Source organism: Mastomys coucha, unplaced genomic scaffold (assembly GCF_008632895.1).
Source record: "Mastomys coucha isolate ucsf_1 unplaced genomic scaffold, UCSF_Mcou_1 pScaffold6, whole genome shotgun sequence".
NCBI classification, from domain to species: domain Eukaryota; kingdom Metazoa; phylum Chordata; class Mammalia; order Rodentia; family Muridae; genus Mastomys; species Mastomys coucha.
In genome coordinates, this window is record NW_022196912.1 from 50700384 (window position 1) to 50712815 (window position 12432).

Sequence of the window (12432 nt, forward strand, 5' to 3'; positions counted from 1 at the left end):
GCCCTGTTTCTGAACCATGAAACTTCCTTCCAGGTTCCTATTTGTTTCTCTCTGCCTTATTTACCTCGCCATTACCTACACATCTATTATGTAAGATGACAGATTTCCAACAAAAAAAACTTGATAAACACACACAGTCATCAACTCCAATCATTAACAATCACAGGACAAACTTTAGAGCATTTGTACGGAGCGTGAACCTCAGTGGGAAAGTGTTCTCTCCAAGTATTGCTGTTGATGATTATGAATAAAATAGATGAGCTGAGGCAGTGGTATAATAATGTTCTGGGACTGTGAGTCAATGAGGAAGATTAAAGGCACAAAGAAAGTCTTCCTAATCAACAAGGAGATAACTGCTGGAAAGAAAAATATGTTCCTTGCTTGAAATTAACTGCCACACGTTCCCAACCTACACAAAGCTGTCAGAAAGGACATCTAAATCTGTCCTTGTTTGTAACATGTGTTGTGACAAGATTTGACAGTTTATCAAAGAACTATAATTGCCACCTAAACATCTAGCATTTTGTCAACTGTAAGTGTGTTTAGTGAAAGCATTTATTTAACTTAAAACACAACCATTTCCCTCGCTCTCTGAAATGACTGCCTGGATTTCTTTTCTCCTTAGCTGATCAAGATGCATCAGAACTGTCTTTGAATTATTTATGTTGGGATTGTGAAGGGTAACGAAACAATCACTAAAGCAAGATATGATTACCAAGGAAATGTGTGTATTCTGGCTATTGACTCAAAAGACCTTTGATGTGCAACAGTTCTCACTGATCTGTACACATGACATATAAACACTCTTGTTTGGGGAAGGGGAAAAATGAGGTCCTTTCTCCTTTTCACCATTCTGAGTTCTAGAGCAATTTACTAAGAAGGAACACCTCAACAGAGAGATGTGTTACACAATATCATCCTTGCATGTATCTTTTTCCAGAAGCAGTCCATCATTGATAAGTTTTCTCCCTCAACCTATAGAACAAAGAGGATGAACATGAAATCCCTGGAGGATGTATCCAAATGAGAAACATGTCAGAAGAACAGTGTATCACACTAGTGGTTTGTTTCTTTCTGGAGATTTTAGAGGTTGGTTTGAGCAACATGATATTATTCGGACTCATATTTGTTCTTTATTGTAGTTATTTGCTAAGTACTTGGCACATGTGCAAGTATTTCTGTACACTTTTTTCTGTCATTCTAATTAATTTGGGGATGGGGAGTAGAAGGAGCCTGACAGGACAGAGCAGTAAAAGCCATACTTGGAAATCTAGGAAGCCCACATCCTGGTACACACTGAGCTGTATGTAGTGAGTCAGAAGATCATGGGTAGCTTGTTTCTTTGATAACTCAGTTTCTTGCCTGTGAACTGGGTTATTAATATGGCTGTATGGCCTCTGAGACCATTTCTGTCCTTAACATATTATGATTCTAGACAAATCCAAGGTTCAGCAGCAGCCAGATCTTGGAACAAAAATAACAGCAAGACGAAAATGGCTTCTACTGAACAACTTGAGAAAAATATAACCAACTATGGGTTTTAAATATTTACATTAGTATTCAGTCCTATTTAGGTAATATTAAATCTATTTAAAAATCTGTTTTGTTTTTCATTAAAAACCGAAAATGTGTGTCATACTGAGAACACTAAAAGAAAAATCAATTTAATTGAGGCTGCAAGTACTTTTAGTGCTTCTAAATTAAGCTACAGGATTTTCTGTACAAATCACTGTATATAGCTCATTTGGGATGAATTACATGGCACAGGTGTTTCTGTTGGGTTTGTTTTGAAGAGAAGAACATGAATGAAGAGCTGTGAACAGAAAGCAGTTGGCATGAATTGTCAACCACAAAGAACATGAACTGAAGAGGAAAGAAAGGTATTTTCATGTCAAGAGGATGTGCTCAGATCATTACCATGCTTTATTTTTTTTTTTACGAGTAACTATTTTATTTTATTAGATATTTTCTTTATTTACATGTCATATGATTTCTCCTTTCCCAGTTTCCCCTCCAAAAAAAAAAAACAAAAACAAAAACAAAAAACAACAAGAACAAACCCCTGTTGTCTACCCCCTTCCCCTACTTGCCACTCCACCCTCTTCCACTTATTGGCCCTGGCATTCCCCTACACTGGGGCACAGAACCTTCACAGGTCCGAGGGCCTCTCCTCCCTCTGATGACTGACTTTGCAATCCTCTACTATACACATGCTGCCAGAACAATCAGTCCCACCATGTGTACTCCTTGGTTGGTGGCTGAGTCCCTGGGAGCTCTGAGGGTACTTATTAGTTCATATTTTTGTTCATCCTAAGGGACTGCAAACCCTTCAGCTCCTTTGGCCCTTTCTCTGACTCCTTCATTGGGGACCCTGTACTCAGTTCAATGGATGGCTGTGAGCCTCTACTTCTGTATTAGTCAATTACCATGCTTTATTGATGCAGCATTTTTAACATGGACATCGTTAGCTGTTTATGGGACTTTATAATATCTCATTCAATATGTAAATGTAAGTCTGTAACCAACTAATATGTTTCAGACTGTTGTATATAATAAATGTTTTAATAACTTACTCCACTTGCTGGATTCCAGACTCAGTTTCTTTAAATATCAAGGTTGCTATCTCCTATTTATCATTTTAAACCCCAGCAGAGATGCTGCCATCTACAAATATGTTAAGCTGCGTTTACAGTTATGCCAGGATACATGTGGCCTGGGGCAGGGGGTGGGGGGAGGTGGCGTCGCACATCCTGATACATTTGCAGGAAGTAAAACAACTGACACAAGGGAAGTGCTTATGGAATACGTAGCAACCTCTCCATTATGCCTCCTGGATCCTGGAGGTACTTGCAAATACTCTGGAATAGAATCCCATCTATACCATTTTCCAACCTTTTGTCTTTTCACTCTGTTGAAGAAATAGACTGAAGAACACTCCACGCAGAACTCCTCCAGCTTCAAACTTTTAAATTTGTTTAGAACCCTGTTTTGTTTTTCCATTGATTCAAATATTTAAATTTCCAAAAATTTAATAATGATTAACCATACCTTTAATTCAATCATGGAACTGATTCCAGGAAAGCCAGGGCTACACAGGGAAACCCTATCTAGGAAAAAAGAAAAACAAAACAAGAAAAATTATTAACAATAACAATAAGAAATTCCCATGGACTATAAAGTCTTCTTAATTTGAAAGTGTGCAGTAGATGCCAGTCAAGTTTATTTTTGTTTTGTTCAGCTTTGTTTTCTCTCTTTTTTTTTTTTTTCAAAAGGCTTGAAGTCAGATCAGCACAACCGTTAGGGGAAGGGACAGTAACAGCTTTGTAACCACCCACTGTGCAATGCCTGGAAACTCTTAGTCTGTGGTCCAATTTCCCTTCCAAGATGGAAGTTTTGTGCCTAGGATCTCCGGCCAAGATGCCAAACATCAAAATCTTCAGCGGCAGTTCTCACCAGGACTTATCCCAGAAGATTACAGAGTGGAGTGCCTGGGCCTCGAGCTCAGCAAGATAGTAACTAAGAAGTTCAGCAACCAGGAGACCTGCGTGAAAATTGGTGAAAGTGTGCGTGGAGAAGATGTCTACATCGTTCAGAGCGGTTGTGGTGAGATCAACGACAGTCTAATGGAACTTTTGATCATGATCAATGCCTGCAAGATCGCTTCAGCCAGCCGGGTGACTGCAGTCATCCTGTGCTTCCCTTACGCCCAGCAGGATAAAAAGGATAAGAACTGGGTTCCCATCTCTGCGAAGCTCGTAGCAAATATGCTGTCTATAGCAGGTGCAGATCACATTATCACCATGGACCTACATGCTTCTCAGATCCAGGGTTTTTTTGACATCCCGGTAGACAATTTGTATGCAGAGCCAGCTGTCCTCAAGTGGATAAAGGAGAATATTTCTGACTGGAGGAACTCCTGATGCTTGCGGAGCCAAGAGGGTCACTTTCGTTGCGGACCATTTGAATGTGGATTTTGCCTTGATTCACAAAGAACGGAAGAAAACCAATGAAGTGGGCATCATGGTGCTTGTAGGTGATGTAAAGGATTGGGTGGCTATCTTTGTAGATGACATGGCTGATACTGGTTGTACAATCTGTTATGCGGCAGACAAACTTCTCTCAGAAGGAGCTACCAGAGTTTATGCCATCTTGACTCATGGAATCTTTTCTGGCCCAGCCATTGCTCGCATCAATGGCGCATGCTTTGAAGCAGTAGTAGTCACTAACACCATACCTCAAGAAGACAGGATGAAGCAGTGTAGCAAAATCCAGGTGACTGACATCTCCAAGATTCTTGCTGAAGCCATCCGGAGAACCCATAATGGAGAATCAGTCATGTTCCCTTGTAATGGAATGACATAAAATTTAAATGCAGTAAGGTAAAAATAAACCCTGTTCCTTTTTTTTTTTTTTTTTTTTTTTTTTTTTTTTTTTTTTTTTTTTTTTTGCTTCTGTATTTGATGAAATGTTGTTCTGTCATAGACCCAGTTGGGTCCACCGTGGCCCCAGTAGATAGGAAATTGTGGGTTTCCTCATATGGTCATTTCATTCTGGCTTCTGTGATTGTGTGAGCTTTGAAGTTTCATAAAGCCCTATTGCCACAAGGGTTTCTGATCTTGCAACATATTGTGTCAAACTACCAAAGAACAAGTGAACGACAAAGCCATTCGATCTAATATACACGATCACATGCCCCAAGTTTACCAGAGTCTATGGTAAACTTTAGCAAGCACCTTGGGCTTTTTTTACCCATTCTCTTGTATTTTAAATTCACTGGAAGGCGACGGCAGCTTCCAGTTTAAGCCACCATTGAGCTCATTGAGCCTACACAGAAAAGTACAGCTAGTGTCATTTGAGAAAGAAGACCATGACCATCTATTTGGAGACTCATCTTAGATTCTTAACCCTACATCCTCCTTTCACTTTAGCTGTCCCAGCACGCTTCTCCTGGACAAACATGCACTTAGGTTCATCTGTTCAACAGACCGTAGTCTTTTCAACAGCAATTTCTCTTGCACCTATCAATGATATATGGTCTGAATATAACTTTGGTTGCTGTAGCTGCCTACTAGCATCACAGTAGAGGCTAGGTGGGGAACGCAGAGCCTTCTGCCTAGTTTCAACCTTTGTGTCTCATCATCCTTCACTGTAGTAGACTGGCTTGTAGGTCCCAAAGACCCTAGCTTGTATTTCAAGCTATGATGTTTTCTTTTAAGAAAAGCCAATGTAGTGTCTCTGTGTGTGGAAGTACATGGCTACAAAGACTGTGTGAAGTTTCTCATCTCCACACGAATAGAAAAAAGCCCTGAGAATTTCTAAAGGATAAAACAAAACATATTTAAAGAAGCAATATTCAAAGTGTTATCTGACTTCTCATTTGAATTACTGGGTAGTAAAAGGCATGGAATAATGTCTTTGTACTTCTAAGGAAATATTTTAAGCCTTAATTTTTGTGTTCAAATTTGAAGACAGTATTAAGGCATTTACAAATCTTCTTTAGTATTAAAAGATTAAGAAATTTTACAATTATGGTTCCTTTCAAAAAAATGTTTGAGTTTACTAAAAACTCAGAATTTGGGAAGTCAAGGCAAAAGAACTGAGAGTTCAGGGTTGTCTTATGCTACATAGTGAGTCCCAGGCCAGAGAGCCCAAGATACATAGTGAGACCCTATCACAATATACATACATACATATTACATATATCCACAGCCTAAAGCAATAAAACCTATCACTAGTAGTAAACCTCCATGAAAACTTACAAAACATTGTTAAGGACGACAGAAAAAGCCTAAATTGGGTGTACTAGAAACCTGAATAGGAAGAATGAAATTGCATTCTGACAGCTTCTTCAAATTATCTAGTTAGCATAAACCCAATTAAAATCCTTATAGAAATTTTTTCATAAAGCAGACTTGACAGGCTTTTCTCAAACTTCATCTGGGAAAAGGTGAGCAAAATTCAAGGACCTTTTGAGGTTGTATTTTGTTACAGTATAATAAACCTATAGTAGTGGAATGAGGACGATACACACAATTCTGCAGGGTTTCAATTCTCAAAACACACCTATGCACGCTTACAGGAATCCCAGACACAACATATGTCCCATTTAATGCAGCAACTGCTCTTGTTGGGGGAAGGAGGCACATAATCGTATCAAGTTTGAGGGATAATCATTCCTATGAGTCCCTGTGGAGACGCTTTCCTCATCCCCTACCTTGGCATTCACTCCTGTAGATTGCCCACATACTCTAAAGTGGAGAATGAGCGTCTTGCCATATTTTTTTTTAGTGGACTTTATGCATTCGTTCACCTATCTAGAGCATAGCAATGCATATGGTTTCTTCATGTTGTACCAATAGCTTCATAAGGCTCTAATCTTTCTGCATCCCTGAAGGAAATATGTAAATTCCTTGATTGTACATATGTATATATGTAGTATATACTACAATGTAACTTTAAGAGTCGAATGCTCATTTTAACATGATTCCCCTATTTAAATGAAGTGTGTCAGTTTCCAACAACCAATTATTTAAGACAAATTTCTTCCAGAATACAAAGTAATTCCAGACCAGTGTACTTCTGGTCTCTGTGGGCACCTAGCACACACACGGTGCACAAACACACATATAGGCAAAAGGACATAAAAAGAAAACTGTTAGATTACTTTGAAGTGTATGTGTGTGTGCATGTATGTGTGCATTTGTGATATGAATGTGTGAGTGTACATATATGGTATTGTGAAAGTACATGAGTGTGCACATATTAGTGCATATGTGGATATTGGATGCATATGTGTTTGAGTGTGAGTGGACACATGTCTGTGTTTAAGAGCATGTGTGGATAGGTATGACACCATAAGCAGATTACTAGCAAGCTATGAATAGTAAATGTATGCCTGATGGGGCCTCTAAACAAAATGGGCAATAGATTAATGTAAACTAGAAAAATGTCTATGCTTGTTACAAAGTGACAGAAAACAGTTCAATTATGTTCTACTTTGAAGAGAAAACAATCTATAACTGGTGAACTTGGACAGCTTTTGGCTTAAGAGATTTCAGCATAAATGTTGTAGATACAGTTTTGGTCCTCCTTCCTACTAACAATAGAACAAAAGAAAACACTGCAAATGTATAGAAGGTACAACCCAGCAAACAGAGCCAGGAGCCAGGAGCCAGGACCCAGTCCCTCTGTAGGTTCTTAGCCTCGCTAGATTTGCAAAAGATGAAAAAATGAAAAAAAAAAAAACTTCATTATTGGTAAAGCATGCTCTGGATCAAAGCCCCAGGTTATCCAAAGCCTGGATAACATTTTTTGAAAGCAATTAGGTATGTGATTTATGAATACAAGCAGCCATCTCAAAAAAAGGCAGGAACAGACAAAGAAAAGACAATAGAACCTTAGATTCTCAGCTCTTATGTTTCTGATGATGTTTTTAAGTTGATAGAAAATTACCTAATGCAGGATAAATCTAGCAACAATTTCTTAGAAAACAATTTAATGTTTTTCATGTATTCAAAAAATCAATGGGTCACACTTGTAGGTTGTTTTTTGTTTGTTTGTTTGCTTGCTTGCTTGTTTTATCTATTTCCAGTAGATGACTGATGCAATAGAAACTGTACATTTTGGGGAAACTGAGTTGCAATGGGCAAAGAAAATTCCCCTGAACAGCATCTACAACTGGAAACCCACAGCATCTTGAGGAGGCTGTATTATGAGAGATCAGACTAAACAATATACAATAAAGATGCGAAATCCCTAACGCGGGAAGGAGTGTTTATAGGAACCTGGTATGAGTATAAATGTCTAAGCGCACCTGACATATCTCTTATCAGATGACATGATTAATGGTGTTTTCTTCAGAGTGGCTGCAGTTAGTGTTTGTTAACATGCTTCCCAAATCCTAATGCTGTTTCAGAGATGCAGTCAGATGATTGTACTCGGAGGCATCCTGCAAGAATTAGAAAAGATAAGGCTGTGATTGAATAGCTTTAAATAATACATTTCACCCTGAGTAGTTGTTATGCAACTAGTGACTTGTGTGCTCATCATCCTGTTGTCTTCTTTTCCAGGAAATCCATTAATTATTAAATCTGATTTAATTGTACACGCTATGTAATACCTGGGATAACTCATCATTTCATGCAAAAGAAAGAGACCTCTCTTTTGCAACATTAGTCTCTAAGTTTGGAAATAAGCAATGAATGGTATCTGTTTTCCAAACAGAAATTATGCATTTCCCTTTCTTGTTTACTAGTTGGCTTTTCTACTAAACAGCCCTACCTTTTACAGAATGATTAAGGAAACAGGTTCGGGGCACTTGGGAAATAGCATAAGAGGTAGAAGGGGCAGCAGCTGTAAAGACTTTGAGGTAGGAATATACATAGTGTTGTCATCAGCATTTCGTTGCTGTGACAAAATACCTGAGGCAACTTAGAGGAGCAAAGGTTCAGATGGGTTCAACTGGTTCACCAATGTGTTGCTTAGATCCTGTGTTTCTGGGCCTTGGCAAAGTAGGACATCATGACAAGGATGGAAAAAAGGCACCAAAGAAAGAGGCAGGGGAGAGAGCAAGAGAATGGAACAGCAAGAGAGCATTGTTAAGCCTGCCCCCGATAGCATAACTGAAGCCATTTTCCATGCCTGCCAGCTACTTCATATTGTTGCTATAATATGCCTGCCAGTCACTGACACAGAAAAATAACTTGACTCAGAACAGGGGCATGCTAACTGCATCCCTTGTTATGTTCTGTATGTTCTGAGGTTTGTTAATCTTAAGGAATTCTACAAAGCTTTATTTATGTAGGACCCCTCAAGTTGAAGGTCAGTGTGAACTGTTATGTCTAAAATTACTTCAGTTGGAGCTGACCCCTGGGCAGCACTTTCTGCACCTGTGTATGAGCTCATTGTGGGGTTTGTGGGGTTTTTTTTCCTTTATAAGATGGCCCTGAGAAATGTTTGTTGTCATAGTTCAGATAATTCTGTGCTATGTCTCTGATCCCATCGGTATGAGGGTATGTATTCAATAAAGCATCCCTGACTGAGATCAGTGTTCATGTGGTTTGTGGAATGATTCTCAGACCCCAACAAGCATGAGAGCTGCAGAGAGAGAGAGAGAGAAACAGAGACAGAGACAGAGAGACAAACAGAGAGACAGAGAGAGTACAGAAACAAGATCTAGAGATCCACCTCCTCCAACCAGGTCACACTTTCTAAAAGCCCATTCAGCTATGAATTCATCAAGGGGACCAATCCACTGTTGAATTTAGAACCCATGATCCAATCAGCTCTCTATAAACACACTATATAAACTGTGAAGGAGTTTTTAGGACCATTTCTCATCCAAATTTTACACACACGCATACACACACACATACACACACACACACACACACACACACACACTCACACACACACACAAAGAAGACTAGCTGAAGTAAAGCAAAAAAGAAGAGTAGAAAAAAATTAAGTCAGAAAAATAAACAGTACGGTAAGGCAGACAAGCTGCAATGTGTTCAGTTCAGTTTCTCTGATTATCGGTCACCATATAATGTATATACATATATATCACGTATATAATGTACATATACATATATATCACAAATTACTATCACTATTAAGAAGATTGTACCCTAAGTATTACAGACTAGAAAGTTCATGCTTGTCCTTTGTCCTTTGTGGAGGCTTTCTGAAGAACTCAGATATTCCAAAACTTGGTAACTATGAAATTCCAGCCAATGGCTTTCTCCACCTGAAGAACAAGGCATGGTCAACAATACTTTTCAACAACTACCCTCAAGAATTCTTATGATTCACCAAGCTTATATGATCCTCAGCCTCAAAAGTGAGATTAATAGAGAAAAATCTGAGTGCAGAGATAGTCTTGGTCATGATTATAAGATTCTAATTTGCTAAAACTTGAGGTGTCTCTGGCCAGTACAATGCATAAGCTGCCTCCCTCCCCATGACCACAGCCTTCATCTCCAATGAACCCAAGGCCTCTTTCTTGCTAACTGTAGACTTAACCTCAGATTGCTTCTCCACCCCAGGGTCCCAGCATCCACTGCTCACTTATAAGACTGGCCAAAGGAGATGACACTTAAGTGCCATCTTTCTTGCAAGGCTATCCCTAGACAATGGGTTCTTTTTCTGTAATTATTAGTTGGGAAATATTGCATTATTATTACTTTTAAAATATATTAATGTTTGGGTTAACATATAGGATGAAATTTAGTTTGTTTATTCAGTACATATTGATTATATATCAGAACTGGTTTCTACAAAAAAAAAGTATCACTTTTACCTAAAAGTTTTTATACACAGGTGCAATTCCAAAGAGTCAAGGAAAACCAAAATAAAATGGCCTTTAAAAAAATCAAGTAGACTTTAATTTTGTTGTAGGACTCTTGGGTATAATAGGCTATTTCACAGTCTAGCTATGTATAGACATGCACAGTTCATAAGCTGTCCACCCAGTTGGGGATAATTGCAGCCCCTTCTGTCCATCTCCTGTGCTTTGTGAGCCACTGACCCTGACTATCTCCTAGCTGTTAGTCACTGGCTAGTGTTGCATCCTCTGACCTCTCAGCTGCCTTAATACTGTTAATTATACTAAACTGTCTTTGTTCTCACATTTACATAATAGCTTGTGGCTTTGCCATGGTAGAGAGTTAACTCTCCCTCAGACCCTAATACACAGCTGCAATCTTTCTTAATTACATCATACTTAGCTCCATGTCTTTGGGGGTGTGGTCTGGGGTGGCTTCCTGAAACAGGTGGAGATTTTTGTTGATGATATATTTACTTAATTTGCTATAATTAAATCATATTAGAAGCTGGAGAGATGGCTCAGCAGATAACAGCATTTGCTGCTCTTTCAGAGAACCCAGGTTCAGTTCCTCAAACCTATACCAAGTGGCTTACAACTACCTGTGACTATAGTTCCAGGGGATCTGTCAACCTCTTCTGCTCTCTAGAACCACCTGAATGCATGTGGTACATACAAAATACAAACAAAATAAAATAAATGAATGTTTAAAAAAAACCAAGAAGCTAGAAAGACGAAGCTTGAAAGATGAATGGCTTAGTGGTTTAAAGCACTGGCTGCTCCTAAAGAGACGTTTGAGTCCTAGAACTCACCTGGAAGCTCACAACAGTTCCAAGGGATCCAAATCCATTTTCTGGTCTCTGTTGGTACTGCATGCATGTGGTCTATAGACACACCTGCAGGTAAAATAAAGAATGTCCCTCTTCTTACCTATCTAGCTTTGCAATGGCAAATCCAGTTACAAGGCTTCTTATTCATCTTCCCCAGCACTTCATACTCTGCCTCAGTTCTCACTGCAATGCATGAGCAATACGCAGTTTTTACAAGGGAGTGTTTTCCTAAGTAGCTACAGAGAGTTGACTTCTGCATCTATATTAATACTAGCTGTATTCCTAACCAATTAATATTTTTGAACCTCTGATTTTTGTGTCCATAATTAAGTCAAAATATTCCATATTATTTATTTAAGTAAAGCTTTCTTCCCATTCAAAGTTTAAAACGTCACTTTGTTTTTTCATTAGTGTATATAAACTGTGCAAAGGCTGAGATTTCACTAAGACATTCCCATATCCATTTAGAAGACCCTTTGGTCATAGTCAGCCCTCAATTATCATTCTAATTCCCTCGGTCCCTTTTCCCTTTCCACACACACAATATTCATTCTAACGTCAGGTCATTTCCCCTTAAATTCCATATAAGCAAAACACTGATAGTTGTCTTTCTGAGTCTACTATAGTTCTGTTAATAATACCCAGTTCTAACTATTTTTCTGCAAATGATGTAATTGTATTCTTTATGGATACATAGAACTTCTGTTGTGTGTATATTTCACAACTGTGCTTGCCTATCATGTTGCTGGACACTGAGACTGATTGTCTGTCCTGATTATTGGCAGTGTGGCCACACACAATGTGTTAGGTTATCTATATAGTACCTGGTTTTGATTCTTCTGAGCATACACCCAGAAATAATGTAGCCAAAATACAGGGCATTTCTAGCTTAAGAATATGATGTGGGTTTATTTAGTAAATAATATCAACATTATATAGAACAGCTTCAACTGTTTTGGTACATGATTTATATATGAAATAAACTCTAGATTTTATTCCTTTCCTTTACATGTAATATAGATCTCTCAGTTAACAAATTTGCTTTAATGAACTTCTACCTCTTGTTTCTCTATTTGGTAACAGAATTTAGACGAATGTATATATGATGCACATGTGTATATACATATGTGTGTGTATATTTGCTGAGCCATTGAAATAAACAGGAAACTGTGGTTTTGGGGAAAAAAAGAAAGAAAGAAAACATGGCATGAAAATTTTTTTATTAGATATTTTCTTTATTTACATGTAAATTTCTCCTTTCCCAGTTTCCCCTCCAAA

The 12432-nt window shown here is 38.4% G+C and overlaps 1 protein-coding gene across 1 annotated transcript; it reads left to right on the forward strand.

Moving 5' to 3' along the window:
• The first annotated feature begins 3417 nt into the window (after nucleotides 1–3417).
• Nucleotides 3418–4362, forward strand: Prps1l1 (phosphoribosyl pyrophosphate synthetase 1 like 1). The gene is given in 3 exon segments (XM_031357711.1): nucleotides 3418–3474; nucleotides 3477–3913; nucleotides 3915–4362. Coding segments are annotated over 3 exon segments (942 nt in total).
• Nucleotides 4363–12432: the final 8070 nt, after the last annotated feature.